The sequence below is a fragment of the Lontra canadensis genome, unplaced genomic scaffold (genome assembly GCF_010015895.1).
Source record: "Lontra canadensis isolate GAN:19392208 unplaced genomic scaffold, GSC_riverotter_1.0 scaffold44, whole genome shotgun sequence".
NCBI lineage: Eukaryota > Metazoa > Chordata > Mammalia > Carnivora > Mustelidae > Lontra > Lontra canadensis.
The window spans coordinates 10,567,596-10,590,872 of record NW_022631038.1 but is presented as its reverse complement, the minus strand read 5'-3'; the positions used below and the strand labels follow the sequence as shown (position 1 = coordinate 10,590,872).

General features: G+C 33.7%; 1 protein-coding gene across 1 annotated transcript in view; it reads right to left on the bottom strand.

Annotated features, from left to right (window-relative positions):
• The window catches only part of CDH19 (cadherin 19), a 93,675-nt gene that overhangs the window by 56,879 nt on the left and 13,519 nt on the right, over positions 1 to 23,277 (bottom strand). Inside the window, exons 2-3 of the mRNA XM_032872261.1 lie at positions 12,836 to 13,137; positions 9,332 to 9,626 (exon numbers count right to left, since the gene is read on the bottom strand). Of these exons, the coding sequence (XP_032728152.1) occupies positions 9,332 to 9,626; positions 12,836 to 13,030 (490 nt within the window). The 5' untranslated portion in view covers positions 13,031 to 13,137. The remainder of the gene's footprint in view (positions 1 to 9,331; positions 9,627 to 12,835; positions 13,138 to 23,277) is intronic.

The following is a 23,277-nucleotide window of genomic DNA, read 5'->3' as shown; positions in this document are numbered from 1 at the left end:
GAAGTAGATGTCCCCCAAATTCACTCTGGCTTACTATAATGCACCTACCAATACTATTTTTAAAAATAAAAAATCAGGACCAAATGCTTTTTGGACAAAATACCCACCCCCCCCCCAAAATAGGATTAAGCAGGGCTGTCCTAGGTGAAACTGGAGATCAGATCACTATTTGTCACAAAATCTTCCTAATTTTCTCGGCTATAATCTGAAACCAGCTCCTCCCAAGGAGGGCAGGAGCAAACGAAAGAAAGAGGCAGACCATTCTAGGTTGGTAGGTAGCAGTTGTATTGTGCAAGAGAACTTATTATGAGGGTTGTTTTGTGTGGCTGTAAGACCAGCAGTTTTCTGGATCTGCCCACCAAGGCTTGAAAGTTACAGAGCCTCATGTAGCTTCTGTTATTTATACCTTCCTGACTCAACACTACATCTCTATCTCAGATCTGGATGCGTGGGGCAACTTCTGAGAGGAACCAGGCTAGTGGAACCCACATTCCAAGGACAGGGGAGGGGCTGAGGAGCCTCTGATTTCTGAGGCCCAGCACACAGGTCAACTGGCAGTCACATCCTCTCAATGACCACCCCTAACGTCCAAACCTCGTGACCTGTTCTTACAATCTTACATGCTTCCTCTGTTCCATGATGTGGCCTGAGCCATCAGCAAGGGGCTTCATTAAAACGGAGGTGGCTCATTTGTCAGCTATCAGGCTGCCCTGAAAGCAGGTAATACTGACATATACAAGAAAAATACAGATTAAGAATAATTCCCCAATCAGAGACAACTGTTTGCACCAAGAATCCTGTGGTCTGCACCACTCATTTGCTAAGTCCCCTAAGCGGGGGGTCAGATCACTTGTATCTTCATGTGATTTAATAAAGATGACACACTAACAGAGTCATGAGGTATGAACATATTACATTTGTTTGAATAATGTCACAGGCACCCCCTTGTGAGCCTCTAAGTGCCCAAGGCTGTTTTACTTTAGAGAGCAGCTTTTATCATCAGAGACATGTCAGCGTTCAATTAGGGGCAGACTTCGGTTGCTATCATTCAAGTCAAAGGGCTTCTGTGTCAAGGCCAATGCGAGGAACAAACAAGGCAGCCAAATGATTAAACTAGCAGGAAACAATATGCCCACCTGGCTTTGAGGAGAGGGGGGTCAGCAGCTTAGAACTTGACCTGGCTGTGCATACCACATGTTTGCTGGGGTAAAGAAGCACTATCAGGTGTAAGGAGAGGATCTGGAGGTGGCATATTGCAGATCAGATCCCAAACCTCCTTCCTTCCTTCCCCTTCCTTCCTTCCTTCCTTCCTTCCTTCCTTCCTTCCTTCCTTTCTCACTCTGTCTCTCTTTTTTTTTCTTCTTCTTTCTTTTAACGGACAGTGTTCTATTCCAGGGTCCAGTTACAGCAGGACCACGGGATCCCAGTGAGAAGTAAATAGTTTTCATTCACCCAGAGGTGCCAAATAACTCACTCATCTTGGTGGGACATCTCGTTGCAAATTCCGGTAAATAACTTTTCCCAGGCGTGATGAGGCTTGGTGTTCTCAGAAGCGTAGTATGTTAATTCAAAGTGCAGAATTTGGGGCAATGGTGGTTTCCCCTGGCTTCTATACCTTTAGGGTATTGGTACCTCAGGAGGGGTCCCCAGATGGGCATATGGAACAACACTCTCTACGTTGGTCATTCAAATCTATGAAAGCCTGGGACAGTACTTTAGTTCACTTGGCCAAGGTGGTTGTACTTGTTAGTAATTTAATCTGCTGCTTTATATTTCTTTTTTTTTTTTTTTTTTTTTACCAACCCTGCTTTTTGTGCATTATGTAGGAGATAGAACCTCCATTCAAAATCATGTTCTTTTTCCGGTCTTACATATTATGACCTTTGAAATGAGACCCTTAATCACAATCTATCCATACACAGCGCTCAGTTTCCCTAATTTCCTAGTAGTGACAGCCTGGTTCACATAATGACAAGGGAAAGCATGTTTCCACACAAAACCAGGCATGTTTAAAATTCTCACTCCGAGGGAGGGGACCAATATAATCAATTTGAGATCCTGTCAACAACTAGAAACTCCACTGGGTGGCCCCAGACTCCTTTGGCAGTTGCCCTGGGCAGTGTTTAGAACACACATGACATGCTGTTACTGTATTAGCCAAGTCACTGTCTTTCAAGGACAATCTAGCATCCTTAGCAATAAGCCATCCTACCTGAAGTGGACACTCTTTAATCTGCTGTATCTACTATAAAGTCAGTTGCTAGGGAGAATACCCAAAATAGGGCATCCGCTGCTAGACTGCCTTTTGGTGATTGAAGGGTCCAAAAGTCAGCATGTGTCTCTGAGTTGAGTCATTATAGCTTGATCAGAGACAGCTGTATTGCGTGGAAATGAAAAGAGACCATATGATTAGACTCTTATAGTCTAAAGATCGTCTTAAGTCAGTATGTATCTATTCTAGCAATGAACAAAAGTTTAACTACAAAAAAATTATTCTCTCAGAATCACATTTCTTTCTTTCTTTTTTTTTTAAAGATTTTATTTTGAAGTAATGTCTACCCCCAAAATGGGGCTCAAACTCACAACATGAAGATCAAGAGTTGCGAGCTCTCCTGACTGAGCCAGTCAGGAGCCTCTCAGAATCATGTTTTAATAAGAGGAATTTCTCAGTTTACTCGTTCCAATAATAAACGTACAAACGTAGTATTTAATACAATAATTCTGGGTTCTATTATTACATTGATGGTTGATATTGCTTGCTATATTACTGCTAAGATTTACATAAATGGAAATTTCAAATCAATTTTGTCTTTTAGTTAAGATTCTGAATTTTTAAAGCTAGTTTTTGTAAAAGGACTTTATGAAAAGTTTAAGACAATATTTGACTTTACCCATTTTTGTCAGCAATACTATATGGTGAAAACTTATTATTATGTAGGTTACACACAATGTAAACTTGTACCAAATTCTTGAGAGGAAAATCATAGTTTAGTAGCCCCAACTATGGGAACTGGGAACTGCAGTTTCCCAATATACTTTATTTGTTTTGACACAAGCTATGATATCATTATAAGATAATGGTATATTAATATGAGATAAAATATTTATTGGATATGAGAAATTACATATAAACTATGCTTTCTGTGGCATTGTTAATAAGTGCTAAAACTTAGAAAACAACATGAAAATTTTAAAGCTCAAAAGCATTACTGACAGCATGAATATGATTTCCCTACACATTAGACATATTCTGCAACCAAAAGTAAAATCTAATGTAAGAATAGTGTAATTCCATCAATATTGATTTATAAGTGGATTTTAGTATTAACCACAAGTATTACAGAAGACTGAATGATTCTCACTTAAATGTTAAGTTTAATATTAGTAACAAAACTTTATTAAATGATATCTCATATTTCACACTGAATGCTTTATCTTCTTTCTAGTGATTATGGGAGATATCCATAAAAATGTAAAACAGTGATAAATTTTGATATGCAGACTAATTTAGATATCCTGCAGGCAATAGAGAAGTCAGCAACCTGTGACAAGGACATTTTGTATGTAAAGTTTCCACTAATTATAGAATACTAAATAAACAGTGTGTCCTAGTTTAATATATGTTTGAATGCCAAGATCTGAACTGTAGATTTCAAAATGACTCATTTATTTTAGTGTGTAACTTTTTGTGTGTTAAGTTCAGTGGTAAAAATATTAAACAGGCTTTTCTTAGAATGAAGATATAAATTGTGAATAGGCTAGCTATTTTTACATGCAGTTTTAGTACAAGTATGTTTTGACTATGCTGAAGCAAATTTATTGAGAGGATGTTGAATTGTGTAATGGTCAAGTTTAAAGAAGCCCAAATTAAATATTATTTTGACCTACACTCTGTGTCTGTGATTTTTGTAACATTAAAACAGATATAAAATATTAGATAATTTAGGGGCACCTGGGGGGCTCAGTGGGTTAAAGCCTCTGCCTTCAGCTCAGGTCATGATCCCAGGGTCCTGGGATCAAGGCCCGCATTGGGCTCTCTGCTCAGCAGGGATCCTGCTTCCCACCCTCCCCCACACTGCCTCTCTGCCTGCTTGTGATCTGTCAAATAAATAAATAAAATCTTAAAAAACATATATATATATATATGTATATATATTAGATAATTTAGTAAATTATAATTTTATGCAATCAAATTCATGACAGAAATAAGGTTTTAATTTGTGGATCTGCTCATTCTTTCACACCAGGCACTTATTTATTAGTGAGGATCATTATTTATTTACAGGGACTGATTAGTACATTTCTCCGGTGTTTATATTTGAGATTCAATTATTTTACAACCTAGAACCTCCAAGCAAAACTCAAGAAACAGATGATATTTTCCCACTTGTCATCTTAAACGTGCAAAATATTTTTCAAATTTTTTTTTGTTTTTTCTGTCTACCATCACCTGAAAATTAGGTCATTCTTATTCTTGTGTTGTATTTTTGACACCTCTACTTTTCATAATGTGAGAGAATCTATGTCAGACAGATGGACTGTGTTTAAGAAAGCAAACAATATGTTCAGAGAAAATACAAAGAGTAATCCATCCCAAACTCAGTCACATTCAAGTCATATCTCGAAAGACAGAAGTTTCATAGAATATAATTTTCAAATTTGATGTATTTTAAGAAATAAGGATATTTATATTTCAGATAATTTCTATTGAGTGTTGATGCTTATTAAATTTATGAATTCAAAAAGTGACATCTAAATTTACATGTACTTTACATAAATCAAAATCAATCTCTTTTATAACAGGTGACATATTATTTTGATGGTAAATACTATTAAAGTGAATTTCTTTTTCTTCAAGCTTTACTGAGATACAATTGATATACAACATTGTGTAAGTTCAAGGTATACAACATGATGGTTGATACAAATATATTGAGAAATGATTACCATAATAAGGTTAGTTAACACCCCATCACCTCATATAATTATAATTTTACCTTGTTGTGGTTAGAACAGTTAAGAACTACTATTTTAGTAACTTTCCAATATGTAATACAGTAATGTTATTATTATATGATCTTTATACTTTATTTGACTAAAGTCGTATATCATGTTTGATTTGCTTCTGTTGAACCATCCTTGCATCCTGGAGCTGAATCCCACCTGATCAAGGTATACGATCTTTTTAATGTGCTGTTGAATTGGGCTTGCTAAAATTTTGTTGACAATTTTTGCATCTCTGTTCACTAGAGATACTGACCCGTAGTTTTCTTGTGGTGTCCTTATCTGGTTTTGGTATCAGGGTAATGTTAACTTTGTAAAATTAACTTTGGGAGTGTTCCATCCTCTTCAAATTTTTGGAAGAGTTTGAGAAGGGTTGATATTAATCCTTCTTTAAAATCTTTGGTAGAACTTACCAGTGAAGCCAATCGGTCCTGGACTTTTATTCGTTGGGATGTTTTTAGTTACTGAGTCACTCTTACTAGTAATCTGACTGCCCTGATTTTCTGTTTCTTCACAATTCAGTCTCAGTGGGTTATATATTTCTGGAAATTTAAATGTTTCTAGAAGTCCTGCACTGGGAAATTTTACAATTGAGGAATCACTATTCAGAGACTATCTGCAGCACTTTAGGTCAACTGTGTGCTCAACTGACACCGTCAAAGCCGCCCTGGGTTTTAGAACCACTGATATCCTTTGTTCATCTCCCAAACCTCATTTAAAAATAAATCTTATGTTTATAAGGTTTATACATAAACCTTATGTAGTTTTTTATCCATACATGCACTCATTTTTTTTACTCAGTCATCAAAAACTTCAGGTCCTGTGTGACTCCTAGCCTATTAGATCTTCTTATATTTTTGTGTGGGAGAGAGATAATAATTTTGTAATTCCAGACTAACAAGTGGAAAGACAATGTTTTATCTCAATTCTATTTGGTAGTTCTAGTATTAAAAGTAATTGCATTTTAAATATAAATCTGATCAGTAAAAGCCCACTATAAATAAATATGTTTAATAAGCAACAAGTAGTTTGTAGTTTTCTTGGTTTCCTCTTCTGATGACATCCTCAAATGGAGATTCCTTTCAGTACTCTACCAAATTCTACATGCAAAGTACAGATTCAAATAAAATAACTGGTAGTTGACTATAATACAACACACAATATTTAAGACAACAGAGAATAAAATGTTTGCATTTGTTGCTTTGTAAAGGATAAGAATGGTGGGTAGGGTGTTTGGAAGCAAGATTAACATTCAAGAACCTATAAAATGGCATTAATATGGAAAGAACATGAAGAATTAAGTATATATTCAGGTAAAATAATTCATATTATTCATTATTTAAATACTGAGATTGAGGAAAACAGAAAAATCACATATAATATTGATTGATTTCTTCAAAGCAAAGTTAATAATTCAAGGAATGCTTCAGAGGGAAACCATCTACACTCAGTTGACAGAACAATGGGATATTCCTCTATCTCCATATAAATAACATTTCTGACAATAGCTGACTATTGGCCACTTAACTTGCACAGAAAGGAATACAAAATGATTATTGATTTTAGTATGATTCCATATAATGCCTGAACCCAGACTGGCACTCCCACAGGATGTACTGAAATACACAGATTAACTAGGTTTATATATGCATGAACCTTGAATTGCACAGCAAAGAGATCTTTGCTAGCCAAATACCATACAGAACAAACCAAGGTTTTGTGATGTCTGCTGAATCAACCACAGTCTGTGGCTACACTGATGCCATGGTGCAAATACTGTATTGCACATACTGCAATCTCCTTGTGGATCCATTCTCCAACTTTACATAATAGAGTATCTCATAACAGAGTACCTCCTCCTTCTATCAAAAAGTCCACCCCTTTGCTCTCAATTAGTGCCTTTGTCTCATATCTAATGGATAGAAACAAGCACTTATTAACTGATTTATTATCAACCAAAGTGTTAACCTAACCTGAATCTGTCTCCTCTACTATTGCTCTAGATTCCATGGGTCTTTTCCTTCTCAAGAATAGTTTTCCATTAGTTATAGCCCCCTGATTTTCTTCAAAAATACCCTTCTTTTGGATCATTGCCTATAGTATATAACTGTGCTTTTAAAATTCCCATCCCAATAAGTGCTTAAATAATGATAATAATTAAAAAAATCCTATTTACCTTTATCTCTCTCTACCTAGTGTCCACATCTCTATTTTCTCTCTGTAGTATAGTGTCTTTTAAAGTTGGCTAAATTCACTGTCACCTCCTCTTCTCCATCCATCCATGCAATAGAATAATCTCCAAAATATTGCAGTCCCATTAATTCAACTGAATTTCTCTTACCAAAATCACTAGGAGCCTTCAACTTGCCAAATCAAAATCACTATACTTTCTTCATTTAATTCAATCTCACAGCAGCATTCCACATAGCTGGCGGACCTATTCCTTTGCAACATCTCTTTTCATGTCTTTCTATTTTTCCTACATCACTGGTCAATCTCAATCATTCTAAAGTACAAGTCAATCCCCTTTTGCTTAACAGTCTTTTCTTTGTATGCTTTTCTCTTTTCTACATACATTCTCTGCCAAGGCATCTCATCCATGGTCATGCCTAAATGCTTGCTATTTGACAATAACTCCCATATTAATAATTAATATATGCAATCCTCTTCATACTGTATGGGAATATTTTCCTAGAATATGACATGATTGGACTCTTTGTAATCAACTTCAAATATCATCTCCTAAAATGTCCCACTTCCTCCAGTCAATTAGCATCATACCTTACCCAAAATTAACACTTTCATACACACAGTATCAAATATCATCTTATTTAAAAATAGTTACTGCTTGTGTGGTATAACTAAAACATAAGTTTCATACAAGCAATTACCTCCAAAATTACATTTCAAAAAATATTCTAGTAAATGTTAGGTCCATAATGTATGCTATTTAAGAAAGAAGAGGAGTAGGAGGAAGTGAATGAGGAGGAGGAGGATGGAGTGGGAAGAAGAAATGTTTCATTGCTTAGCTACCAAATAGAACAATAAAAATGTGTCATATACATCTAATGATAATTGGTCCTGATACATATTCACAGTTGAATTTGTTTATGCTATAAAGACCTATGTTCTGAACACATGTAGAAAGAAGTCTTTAAATTGCTTCCTGGAACCTCTGGCACAAATAATACACTGTATGTTAATAAAAAAAATTAAAAAAAAATTGCTTCCTGGAATGTTAAAAAACAAGAATCAGGAAAATATACAACAGAATATACATCTTAGATTTGGTGGCTAATAAATTAAATATTTAGGTAAAGCAATTTTGAAGTATGTTAGCATAATTTAAAATGGCCATTATGGAACAGAATTTATCACACTTAAGTAAATTTTATGAACTTAATTTTAATATATATTGTGCTATCAAAATTTTCTGACTCAGTGAGTGAACAAATTTTGCATAGCCACACCATAATTTCCTCTCTATTAGAAAGACATTTCTGATTTTCAATGCCTTCAGTTCTTATAGCTTATGGAAAGCACTTGCTTCTATATGCAATATATTTAAAATATTTATATAAATAACATTGGAATTGAAAGGAACTTTCAAGATAAATACAGTTGCACAGAGGTGTTCAACCACTTTGTTTTTAGTCTTTATGTTCCATGATTTTGATGCATACAGTATTTGTGTCTTAAAAATTAGTCTTCTACTACTTAAACATGCATATTTTTCAGGATGATCTTATGTGTTTTTAAGATACAAGATTATACCCTGTTTTGGAAAATGCATTTTTATAATGGAGAAACTAATAAGTGAATAAGCTAAAGAATTTTATAAATCACTAAAACATACATTTTTTTTAAAGATTTATTTGTCAGAGAGAGAGGACAGAGGGAGAAGAGAGACAGCATGAGCAGGGGGTGGTGTCAGGCAGAGAGAGAGAGAGAGAAGCAGGCTCCCCATCGAGCAGGGAGCCCAATGCGGGACTCAATCCCAGCACGCTGGGATCATGACCTGAGCTAAAGGCAAACACTTAACCAACTGAGGCACTCAGGCATCCCTAAAATGTACATGTTTAACCCTTTTTTCTATTGCCTTGAGGAATGAGGTATTTTAACAAGACGAATAATGTATTAATATATAGTACTATTGTTTACAAAATTTAAATGATCATCTAATTTTTAAAAAATATTTTACTTATATGTTTGTAGAAGGAAGTACAAGTGTTGAACTTTAAATAATTCACTTCCAAAAACATTAGCTCAAGATTTTAAATCTGTTGTCATTGTTAATATATCTTTGATGTAAATTAATATGCAATACCTTCTGGAGACATCTCTGGTACAATGGCCTCATAAGGTTCATCTAGGAATTTTGGTTCATTGTCATTGATATCCGAAACTCTGATGACAAACTCAGACTCAGGTTCCACAGCCCTTCCAGTAGTGCTGTCTATTACCTGGGCTCTTAGAGTGTAGAGGGATCGTTCCTCTCTATCAAGCTTCTGGACGGCATATATGTCACCTGTTCTCTCATCAATGACAAAAATACTTCCAGCTCCAGCTCCCAAAAGCTTGTACTGGAAAGAGTTGTTTCCATTGTCTAAATCAGATCTTAGCTGCAAGTGCAAAGAGGGATAATTTAGTTTCCAAGACAGGTTTAAACGGACAAATCAATTTTAACGATTTTATTTTCAAGTCTGTTAATTTTTCCCCAAGTTAATAACTCCATGTAATTTCCACAGTATATTAAATCAGGTGAAATATTAATTTTAAGATTAAATTCTATCATCAGTCAGAGAAGTCTGAAATTTCAATGTAAATCACTACATAAATTTTATTACTCTAAATAGATTATTCTAATTAGAAACTATAGTAATTGGAAAACAAAGTACCTTCCATAAATTCTGCACAACAAAATTGGTTCAAGTTCACTCTATGACTATATTCTTGGTTACTAAAACCGTACTCTCAAATATTTGTATTAGATTGGGATGTAGAGACAGATAGGAAAATAATAATCTAGGTAAATTTGAACAGTGATGTTTTATCTCTAGGCTAAAAACACATAGGAAACACTGAAAATATTACCAGGAAAATAAGAAAGCATGTTGAGAAGATAATGAGAGCCTCACCCTTCCTTGTTGGCATTTATAACATGCCATAAAATCTACAAGTTGCTTTATGTATGATTTCCCAATAAATCCTCATAACATCGTGAGATATATATTATTGATATAATTATTTATACAGAGAAAGAGAGACTGAAAATTTTTCAAACTTTCACAGAGTCATGGTTTTTATATAGGTTTATGATTTAGACAATAGGTCTGTCTGACCCCAGAGCTTCCCTGTTCTGAGTTTTGCTAAATTAGATCTATTGCTTTCCAACAAATTCAACTCAGTTCTCAAATGCATCTTTTCTTCTTGTGCCCTCATTATTTTTTATTTTTTAAAGGCAAAGTAAATTTGTTCATTCATGGTGTTAATAGAATTTTGAATTTTATATATAAAAACAAGGGTTATTATGATGCAGGTAACATTGGTTGGTTGGGTTCTCATACCTAAATTATTTTTACATAAAGAGAAGAAGTATGCCATAATCCCTTAATTATTGTGAATCCATAGTTTTGATTCATCATTTATGAATATGTCCTTCTTCAAAGTAAGAGCTTCTCTAAAATTTACAAAGCTAACCAAAGAAATAAAATTTTAAACCAATTCATAATTTTCTAATAGCTCAAGGTACAATGGACTAATTAATATATTCCTCTGTGATTGGGTAGAATATCTGAAGATATCTAAAACAATGAATTTTAATGATTTTAATCATGTGTTGAATAACACTACTATTTATTGAAAGAAACAGATTGGGAATAATAATAAAGAGATAATAAAGTTCTAGCTCTTTTCATCTGATAGCTCTTCATTACTCATAAGATAAAACAAGTTTCCATGACTTACAAATAAGAAACTTAGGGAAACAAATGTCCTTTCCAATAAGTATATCAAATGAAAATAAAGGATGGCTATGTTTTTCAAGTATCATTTTGATACAGTTCGAAAGTTTGATTAGGTATTAGAATGAGATGATAAATCAAATTAGGCAATGAATAAATGTATTCCAAGTATATATGTACAGTATAATTTTCATGGATCAGTAAGCCTGATCTTTTTAAGAGATATATATTTACTTATTTTTTTTTAACATCAGCCTCTTAATGTCACAAAATACACAAGTTAAATACATTTTAATTTCATGAATTCCATATTATGATATTTTCTGTCTTTCTATTCAAAAATACTTTTTTCAATTAGGCAGTTACTATTGGTTTGGCAAATCAATATGCCTTTAATTTTTTACTTAATTGTGCTTTCCAAACTTAATCCCTGTTAACAAATAGTTCAAAAAGAAAGTCATCTGGACACATCAGCTACATTTTATTTTTACTAGCTCTTTAACTACAACACCTAAATATTCATTATTACTGTCTTTTAAACCAGTTATCTGTATGTTATTTAAGCCTAATGACATTGTTTTAGGCGAAAGCATCTGTTAGGATACTTTTGTAAGTATTTTTACAGAATGAAAAAAATAGGCGAAATCAATCACGATGTGAAAGGAGGCAACAGGAGATGTGCCCGGAGCACGAAAACAAAACTAGAAAATGTGACAGTCAGCCAGGGAGCTAGTCTCTGCTCTGATTGTACTGATGCACTTCCCCGTAGAGCCTTATTCACTAAAAGTCACCAGCCTCTGTTAGTCTGTCACCTGGCTCATTGACGGGAGAGCATATGAGGCTCTGTGGAGTTCACTGTAAATGTGGCTACAGAGACTCAGTTAACTAGCACACGCTTAACCAAGGACCTCATCTTTGCCATCCTGCCTCTGATTTACTTGCAGTCATCTTCGAGAATAAAAAGATGTGAAATTGCCTCAAAGCAGTCACGCACATACACAAAGGTTTGAAATCTGTTTGCCTAAGATCCTAACCTGAGCCTTCGGTTGAATATACACATATACATTTGCTGGATGGGATAGATGAAGTCCTTTGGAATCTGCACATCACGCTAACACTGCAGCTCTCCTGAAAGGGCTAGGAAAAGGGAGTTAATGAATTTTGAGTGCTTCACCCTTTGGGCCCAATTAAATTTTAGTGCCAGTTAATTAGCGGTTAAACTTTTTTCAGTTCATTCATCTAGACAAAGATCCTTACAGAAAAGGACATGGTATTGTAATTACCTCTGTTTAAAGAAAATTGAATAATAATAAAAACCAAAAACATAAATAGGGAATGTTTTATCTCATTAGGAAATTTTAAAAATATTCTTACAAAAAAGAAAAAATAATTATTCTTTATACTTCATAATCAAATGAAGTGTGTAGGCCCTTGAAGCTACTTAGCTGTAAAAAGGTTTGGTATTAATCTGCTTCATGAAAAATTAATGATGGGTAAATCAACACCTACTGAACATAACAGAAAATCATACTAAATGATGTTGGTAAACGTTATTATTCTCAGTGTGGTTGCTTTGATCCATTACCAAAAATAACGCCATCAAATTTCCAGATGTTGATAAATGAGGGCAGTATTTTCATAAGGGAGACAAAAGTAAAATTTGAAAGTCAGAGCTTTTCTTCTTCCTCAAGTTTTGCAAATATTTTAGGTGCTTGAAAATCTGAAACAATTAATTAGGCTGATGTCTGAAGCTTCCTAAGGGTTCCACAGAGAAAATGTAGAATTATTAAATGACTTAAAACTTCCTCAACCCATCCATTTAGAGTTCTGTAATGTTATTTCCGGCAACACTTTCATAAAACCAGTACCTGGCCAATGTGATAATTAGTCTCGTTCCTTTCCTCTGGTACAAAAAACTGGTTCCACATCCAACCACGCTTCACTCGGAAGTGAGAACCCACGGGGTGCTCAACTTCCTCCGTTGTAGAGATTTCTGTTGCTGTAAAGCAAGGCCATATGAGAGGAATTCCCAAGATAAAAGGTAGCAAGAAGCAACAATTCATTCTGCTCTTTTGATTCTAACTGGTGTTCTTCAGAAGAAAAAGTAGTTGCAAACAAAAACCATATGTTCCTTTATAATCTTTTTAAGTCTTAGGTTTCTTTCATATTCCTAAGGAACAAGAAACAAAATTTAAATTAAAAAATAACACTTTCTCACATAATTGCTACAGTAAGGGTACAACTTTTGCATTCATAAAAACAAAACAACAATACACACTTTATTTATCTTCTAAGCTGGTTATATTTTGTTATATATTTGTTATATATATTTGGTTATACCTCAGCAATAATTTGAAAGGTATAATTAAAAACTTCTGCTCAAGCATGGTCCATTTTAAGCTATAGCCATAAATCTGCCTGAAGGTTGAAAAGTTGGTCTGGCAATCTCATTGATTGATAGGTGACACTGAGATTTTTCTGGTTTAATTTAACCTGCTTACATCTTCTATTCTATCTCGGTAAAATTCAACAGTCAAGCCAGGGGAAAAAATGTGATCTTTCTCCTTTTTCTAAATAGAAGTAAGTTTCCTAATCCAATTTCCCAAGTTACAGTATTTTATCTAGTATTAGATAAACAAAATTCCAATTCAGTTTGAAATCTGGGGGATTTAATAATCAGTTTTATTGATGTTATAAAACACTGTGTGAATAGAAAACCCATGCAAGATATTTGCCATTTTATATTATGAAAGATACGAAAAGAAACGTTTTTCATTTAACAAAGAGATTATGTTATTTTTAGAAAATAAATACAAAATATAGTGCCAGGGTAAATATGGCTGTTTATAATACATAAGACAGAGATAAAAGATAGCTTCTATTATCAAAATACTAAAAAAGAAACTTCAACTACTGAATTTTACATGTAAAACTTTCCATTTAACTGATACTTATTATACCAACTCCTTTGAAATGATTGGTAATTCTCACCCTTAAAGAAAATTGAATAGCTTTGCATTTACCACATTGACATAGCACTTCCATATAACCAAATTGGATTTGTTTGAGACTCACGAAGAAAAATAATTTTGTCAGGTATGTAGTTTAATACTACATGATCAACAGAAAAGCCAGAGTCCCTGTGTCTGTTAGGAGTTTTCTATATGATCTCACTTTGAATCTTCTCCACACATTTTTGAACAACCACCGAGAGATATTTTAGGTCTCTGACTCTTGTTAGAAAAAGTTGTTAAAAAACACCTAATTAAGAAAGAACAGGTTGTCATAAATGGGGATATTGTGGTGCCTCTGAGTTCCTTCAAGCAGATATTTTCTTTGTTATATATTTACTTAATGAAGGCCATGAAGAAATTCAACTGCGGTGAAAATTAAAGATGAATTTCATTCTTATGTTGAACATTTGAAACTTAAATAATGTTTGTTGTTTAGAAATTGCTAAAATATACCTTTTGATAGCCAGTAAATAATGAAAATATTCAGAATAAGTTCAGTTTCTTAATGAGGAAGTTATTTTTTATAAATATAAAAAACAATCACTAACAGTGGTGTGAAGTGTAATGATAATGTTGGGAAAATGCATTTGTGTCAATTTTATATTATATTTTCATTCATCTAGGAGAAAAGTGAGAGGTTTTAGGGAAGATACTGTTTTAGATTAAAAGTTATTTAAAACACACAAGAACAAGTGTAAAATAAAGACATTGTTTAGAACTTAATTTGTACAAACATATTTTTATGCTTACATTTTTTATGAATTTGTGGCAATCCAATATGATAATTCAGTACCTTGAGATGACAGAAAACATTGTGGATTTTGTTAGTTATAGAAGTTTCTTTGTGGTTAAGAATAAAAAAAAATTAAAAATAAACCTACTTTTGATCATGTATACTGAAACATTTTGGTGTCTAGAATTTTTTTTTTTTTTTTTTTAAGATTTTATTTATTTATTTGACAGAGATCACAAGCAGAGAGGCAGGCAGAGAGAGAGGAGGAAGCAGGCTCCCCGCTGAGCAGAGAGCCCGACGCGGGACTCAATCCCAGGACCCTGAGATCATGACCTGAGCCGAAGGCAGCGGCTTAACCCACTGAGCCACCCAGGCGCCCCATGGTGTCTAGAATTTTTTTAAAAACATTTCAGAAATAGTAGGAGCTCAGGTAAAATCATTGAGGCAAAGGCTTGACAATTAATTCTTGAAATTGGGTCATGAACATTTGCATAGCTATTATTTTATTCTTCACTTGTGTTTAAAATTTATAAATTAAAACAACAACAAAAATAACAATTTATTCGGTATTTTTAAAATCAATATGGTGGACAAAAACCACTAAATAATTTAATTTAGTGATGCTACTAATGAGAACTCACACACACACACACACACACACAGAGCCTCTATACGATGCTGATGAAACTGAAAAACTGGACAGCCATTTTGAGGAATAGTTTGGCCAAATCTACTGTATTTAAAAATTAGTTGAATATATAAACTAACAGCTATTTTTTTATTGCTTTATATCTAGAGATATTCTCAAATTTTTCCACTGTGAAGCAAATATAAATTGGGTTAATCAGAAATATATATATATAGAAAAATAAAGTTTAAATCACAGTACTATACGATACCAATTACAAAGTGTTTCAAAATTACAAGATGATGCTATATGAGACTGTTGTCATACATAAATTGTGTAAAGGAAGTCTAGAAAAAGAAAAGTGATACACAACATTTATTATGGTAATTACCATGCTAGTAGGAAGAGAAATTGGTTTAAAGATTGAAGTTTAGAAATATGTCTCAATTTTCTCCCTCTAAACAATCTCAAGTAAATATGTCAAATAATAACACTCATTAAATCTGGGTGATTTTTCTACCATATGTTAGATTTTTTTTCAGATAAAGTACATGATTGAAATATTTTGCAATTAAATTTAAAATTAAATGTTAAACTATCATTATTTTATAATCCTAAATGATAAAACAGATAGGAGACCCTTTTTTGAACCTCTTAATATAAAGATACAAGAATGAAATGGTAGCAGTAGGTATTCCTGAATTATGAAATATTATGGCTTTGTTTATACTTTTCTAGATCCCAAATTGTCTATAATGGTCAGACATTTCAGGGTAAGGGAAAATGTTTCAAATAATCGTCCACTTCTGACTGAAGAGTGTTGACAGCTGTCAGCAGTGCCAGGCTGAGAAATATTCAGGGAGAGTCTGGGCTAATAAGGAAAAATGCTATCAATTAGTATGTCTGAAATGCGCCCTAGAGAAACAAGTGGTGGCATTTCCACCCTCCATCTCCAATCCTGTCAGGTGAATGTATGGATGAAAACTTGCATAATATTTCAATATGGAAAAAACACTAATACTGTGTCTCATGTTGATTTGTTTAAATTTAATCTCATTGCTCATAACTAGGCATATTTATAAATATTAAATAAAATGTAGTGTGAACTACATTTCCTTACATATCTTGAAAATATATATTTCAAAATATACAATGTATAAAAATTAAGTGACATTACTATTAACACAAAATTACAAAATAAAACAATATTAATATTTGAATAGCACTATTATAAAATATATCAACATATTATGTTCAAATAGGATCACATAATTTTAATATCAAAATCTGTACTTTCTCTAATGTATTACATTCACATATGAAGAAATTTATATCAAGACATTTTAAGTGACCTGTCCAGGAGCACATAATTATTTACCAGTGGAAATAAGACTGGAAATCTAATCGTAAGGGCATGGTGTGTTCACTGTGTCTTACTGAAGAAGGAAAACATGTAGATGTCTAACGCAGTGCATGGCACTTTTCATTGATAGTTTGCCTTATTTAAATTGACTAAATATATAGAAATTGCTTTTGAACGTCTGGACCAGTCTTGAAATTAGACATAATAAAATGTTTTCTATTATCTCTGTTTAGAAAACCTTTTCCCCCCTTGTTTTAAAGATTCTTGAGGTAAAAAAAAAAAAAAAAGCAAGAATGAGTCAGAACGATGGATTTGGTGTCTGTATGGAAGAAGATAAAAGTAGCTCAGAAAATGTGGATGGGTTAAATAGAAAAACTTAATCCTATTTGGGATCTTTTTAAAAATCAAGTGAAACTTGGCAGCCTCATAGAATGACGCCATACATAAAGGCTATTAAATGGCTTTCTCAGAACACTAATAGGAAATACAGAAAGAAATGCTCGTGGCTATAGCTCGTATACATAAGTGAGAAGAATCGGTACCTCCGGACCACGATTTGTAATAAACCATGGGCCAACTCTTTCTCCGTAGATGTGGAATGTAAAACATCTTTCTCTCTGTCCCATTTATAGGCATTTGTTAAACGTATTTTACATATTTACTGGCACAAATAAAAGCACTGTGCTACAGCTAAAGCAATATAAGGTCAGAGTGTCTGTGTAGGAGCTTCTCGAGCCCGCATTGGCTTTACAGCCTTCCCTATTCACTATCTGCATGATGTCCTAGGATGGGGAACAAGGGCCATTTCATCCCTGGGCTGGCTACTGTGAACTTTGTTTTTGGCGGTGCAGAGGACTGTGGATTAATGAGCACTGTGCTCAGTGCTAAGCACTGACAAAATTGATCCTGAATGTGAAAATATTCCCCAACGTGAAGATGCATATTCCAATTGATGAAATACCCACTGGCAAAATATCACTTTAAAAAATCTGGTATCCCACCTTTTTCCACCTTCTACAAGTTACCAAAACGTGATTTCTCATTATTTCTAAGCTAAATCACTACATACCGCTGTACTGATGATTTGCGTAAAACGCATATCCTTCATTGTATGATGTCACGCAATTAATCAGTATGGGACTTCATTATATCTTGCCCTATTAGTAATGATTTTAATTTGGCCACTGCATGTCCACACTCTTTCTTACACTTAGTTTTCTTGTGTGATTGCAGTCAAACCTGTAAAATATTTTCTTTAGTGAAATCTCCTTTTCTCTTAATGTTCTTGTGAAAATATAGAACATAGAAAAATAAAAGGAAAAAAAAAACAACAACAAAAAAGAAAAATAAAGCAATACTTTGTTTCTAAATACTTTCTAAAGAAGTATTCTAATATCACTTCATTATTCCAGGAGGTAAACCCACATATATTTATCCATGCTTCTGGTTTCACTCCATAATTTAAAAACACCAGGAATTCCCTGAGTACTTTAAATCTATTCATTTGGAGAGACACAGAAAATTGGTCTCACGGTTAACAAAGAACAAGTGAATAAAAACAAATTTCAAAATTCGTGTTAACATAATGTTATTCGGCCATTAAATGTGGTGCTCTAAAGTGATTTAATGATATAGAAATATGGCTGTAACACTTTGTTAGGTGAAAGGAATACATACAAAGAAAATTATCCCATTAATTTAGGGAAAAAAGTATGTTGACAAGTGCAGAAAAGAAGGCCAGAAAGACTATGACCTCAAATGTAGACAGAAATCGTGTCTGCATTGAGAAATTATAAATGACTTAAAATTTTCCTCATGTGTATTACCTGTGTTAGTATTTAGTACATGCCTATACATATTACATAAGAAAAGTTTATTTAGTGCCATCATGAAGATCAAGAGAGCAACACTGACTGCCCCTGAGGTTGTTCTCCCAGACTTGTTGAGATGAAATGCTCCACAGGCAACTTGGTGGAGTAAGGGGTCAAGGAAGAATTGAATACAGTCTTGCCACCCACTGTTATAATACTTGACAAAGGTTTAACCTCTGGGTACCTACTCATCTCATTTGGAAAATTAGTTTAACACTAGTGCCTATCCCATGGAGTTATCTTGATTAAATGAGTTAATATGCCTAGATACTGTCTGACAAACATTAAGTGTTTTTATAAGAGCTTTTAACTACACAAAAATAGCTACCTATAAGTGCGTGGGAAAGAGCTAATGATTTATTTCTAAACTTTGAAATATTCAACTACTGTTATTTCTTCAGACAATATACACATATTAAAAAAGACTTTATGAATGTCTACTGCAAAAAGTGCAAGATATATGGCTCTTAATGTGTATGTTCTATATATATTTTCAAATGATTTGAATGTCATTTTTTATTCTAAGCATGACTATGTGACTATGACAAATAAATATCACGATGCCTGAAATAATATGTTGTATTGCATGCACATATATAGGCTAAAAATGATCTCAGTGTGATTCAGAACAATTATGTTTTCAAAGAGGACTAATTATGACTTAAGGGAGGAAAAATATTACAATCTATGCACTTATACAGTTTGTAACCGAATCTAATTATGAATTGTCTTTTCTATGACCTCTTCTTGGTTACATAAAGATAATTATTCCATCTGTGAAAACTTATAAAAATATAATGTATTCTGGAAGGCTTGTGGAAAGCTAAAACAAGGCTCAACTAAGTCAGCTTCTCATAGAGAAAAACAGATGGCAATTAATATAATGTCTCCATCTTTAGAAAACTATGAGTGGCTTGGTCAAAATGATATATCAAAAGACTAATAATTTGCAATGGTCAGGAAGTTCTAAAGCTTAGGGGAAAAAGGAAAACTCTCAAAATCAGGGTTTCTAAAACACTGCTTAAAAATAATACAAAACATTTCTCTTCGTCAACTTATTTTTTTAGGTCATTGCTTAAATTCTAGTTAGTTAACATATAGTGTAGTACTGGTTTCAGGAGTAGAATTTAGAGATACATCACTTTATAGTAACACCCAGTGCTTATCATGAGGGCCCTCCTTAATGTCCATCCCCTATCTAGTCCATGCCCCACCCATCTCCCCTCCAGCAACCCTCAGTTTGTTCTCCGTTTAAATAAGCACATCTAACTTCTGAATACATAGGCACCTTGAAGTGATAAACAGGCAGGGGCCCAACGCAATAGATCCAGAGAAGCAAAATTTCAATGTCTGGAATTGCAGATGATTTCAAGAGCTAATAAAGATTCAAAATATTTAATTAAAAGCTAACATCATATTAAATGATTAAAATAAAACTGATTAAAGTAAAAAATATATAGATCTATAAAATTAAATATAAAGGCAGACATGAAGGTGGGAATTAAGATAACAGACAATACCGATTTCTCAAGATAGTTCAGCTGAAACAGTTCAACAACCTAACATTTCCCAGCATTAATATACTTACTTTTGTGTTTAAGTAAATAAACAAGGTTTTAAATAGGTTTACACAAATATACAGTACATTTTTTTGGAATGGATATTGAATCTGTGTCTGTAATATTAAAAAAATTAGACTTGGAGCTATAGTCTATAACCTCTCACCAACCACCCATGCTACTGCTCTACCAGACATTATAAAGGGACTTAAGGGATAAAAGAGGAGTGTTAATACACATTTCAAAGCCTCCATTTTTTTTTCTTTCTATAAATATATAACTCCTTGAATTAAGAGAGAAAAAAATTTCTTCTTTTTTTTTTTTTTAAGATTTTATTTATTCATTTGACAGAGCACAAACAGAGGAAATGACAGGCAGAGGGAGAGAAAGAAGCAGACTCCCGTTGAGCACAGAGCCTGACCCTGGGACCCTGGGGCCATGACCTGAGCTGAAGGCAGAGACATTAATCCTCTGAGCCACCCAGGTGCCCCAGAAAACAATTTCTAAATACTTCCTCTGTAATAGTTTAACCACTCACAGTCCCAAGAGCTGTATTTTACCATTTGTTCCACACTGATGTTTTATAAAATTTGCTTGCTTCACATATTTAGATCTTGGTATCAGAGATTCAAGGTGCCAATGTATCTCCCAGCACTCAGACTAATGTGAAATAGTACGAGTAAGAGAATTAGTAAATAACAAAGAACCAGCACTGACTAAACGTGATGGCCAACTGGATTTCAAGAGAGATGGTGTAGGGAGTGTCAAAAGTAGGTTTAGAAATACTGAGGTAGCTACCTGCAAAACTTACAGGCAGAAATTCTAAGTGAGCACTTGGTGATTCTATACTCAGATATGTCATTGTTATCATGATATCTTCCCTTTCACCCTATTGCTCTAAGAAAAGGCTATCTTTAATTCGTTAGGATTTCATAATCCATCCCTAACCTCTAGATGATTAGTACACTGAAGTGGCAGGGAGGAGACATCAGAGAGTAATAAAAATAACTAACATCTTTTAATCACTGTAGGAGACATACTATTGTTCATCAATATCATTCCTATAATTTGGCAGGGTTATGTGATTAGTTTCCTAACTATCTATAAGTAATTGATGGCTTTCACCTCAGAAATAGAGCAGTAAAAGGCTTTGTTTTTATCCCTCCCTTCTTTTGGCACTCAAATATTCTAGCTATGAGACAGCAGAGCCTCAATCAAGCTTAGGGCACTGGTAAGTGTATGGAACTCAATATTGTACCCTCATGACTTTCATTAAATATTTGTGGTATGAGGTTACTAAGAAGTGGTAGCTGCTTGGCTACATAGCCTAGCACCCTAATAAAATCCCCAACTATATTCCTGGAAACATAATATGTACTTCATGTTTTCTCTTGTTAATTTTCTTTGTAATTCTGTGAGATACTAATTATTAACCTCCATTTAAAAAGAGAAGAAAGAAGATCAAAGTGAGCTTATATAAACTAATGGAAAAAAGAAGTCACAAAGGCCAGCTATAGATAATAACTGGAATAAAGTCTTGTCAGAGTAATAAAAGAGATAAAAATACCTAACCTGAAAGAATACAAGTTGAACAAGGTCAGAGTTGGGGAGAAATATGATGTGCCCAGGGACAAGTACATTTGCATATTAATTTCAAAAACATTATTCCAAACAACAGTCCAAGATAAGCCATTTCCAAGTTAAGATATTAAGGTTAGTTAAATAGGGTAGAAATCTCCATAGCCTATATAATTCAGCTATTCCTTCCTGTGTGTATGTCAAGGCTTGGTTTCTGTAATTCAACCCAGTCTTGATATTTCTGGGGTATTTGCTCCACAGTTTTAGGTAATGAATAAATTATTTGGCCATTTGCTCACTAATTATTTATTTTTATTTTTTAAAAGATTTTATTTATTTATTTCAGAAAGAGAGAGTAGGAGGAGAGGCAGAGGGAGAGGGAGAGAAAGCAGACTCCCTGTTGAGCACAGAGCTCACACGGGGCTTCATCTCACAACCCTGAGATCATGACCTGAGCTGAACTCAAGAGTTGGATGCTTAACCGACTGGGCCACCTAGGCAACCCCCTCATGAATTTTAAAGCAAATACTTAAAATCTTTCATACTGAGTTTAATTTTTCCTTGTGATTTCAAATAATACCCTTTTTCAAATAATAACCCTTTGTTGTATTTTAATGTTTACATTTTAAACATTAAAACATAGATATACCTAAATCTCCAATAGTACTAATAATTTTATTTCTTCCTTCTCCTGCCCACTAACCCAACTGTTAAATCCTAACCTAATAAATACCTGACTGATGGATTCAATTCAACTTATTTAGTTCAGGAAAACTGAGTTGAATTACTATCGTGGACACTTGTATGTTCAGTCCTGTAGATTTCTACTCCCAATTCAAATCCAGAGCCTATAACCACGTGTTTGAGTTGAGTGCCATAGAGGAAACTTTGAAAAGTCAAATGTACAAGGGATGTAGTGGGCGACAGCCAAAGGCTCTCTTATTTCACAACGCCAATTAACAAGTAACTTAAAAGTTCATTACATGCAGGCATATATACACACATAAAATTCCAAAATTCCCACTTTTTTCCAAATTTTCACACGGAGAGGATTTTGGTGAATATTTCTAGTTTTAAGGAGTTTTTGTTAAGATGTCTGGGTGACTCAGTCAGTTAAAGCTTCTGACTTTTGATTTCAGCTCAGGTTATTATCTTAGGGCCCTGGGATCCAGCTCCATGCTCAGTGGGGGAGTATGTTTAGGATTCTCTCTCTCCCTCTGCCCCTCTCCCACTCACATGCTCTTTCTTTCTCTCAAATAAATAAATCTTGAAAAAAAAAGTTTTTGTTATAAATATGTGCTTATTTAAAATTGAGACTATGAGTTGAGATTACCATATGGTTACTTTCTTTTCCTTTGGTCTGATAAGGTACAGAATAGAGAGAAGAGATTCAATAATACTGAGACATGCTTGCATTCCTAATGTATGCACACCACTTTGTATGTATAAAATACATAACAAAAACAATACATAAAGTGTAATCTATATTATATATTATCTATGATATATGTTGTTGGTAGTATAAATGTTATACAGAATATAAATTCTAAGTTATACAATATAG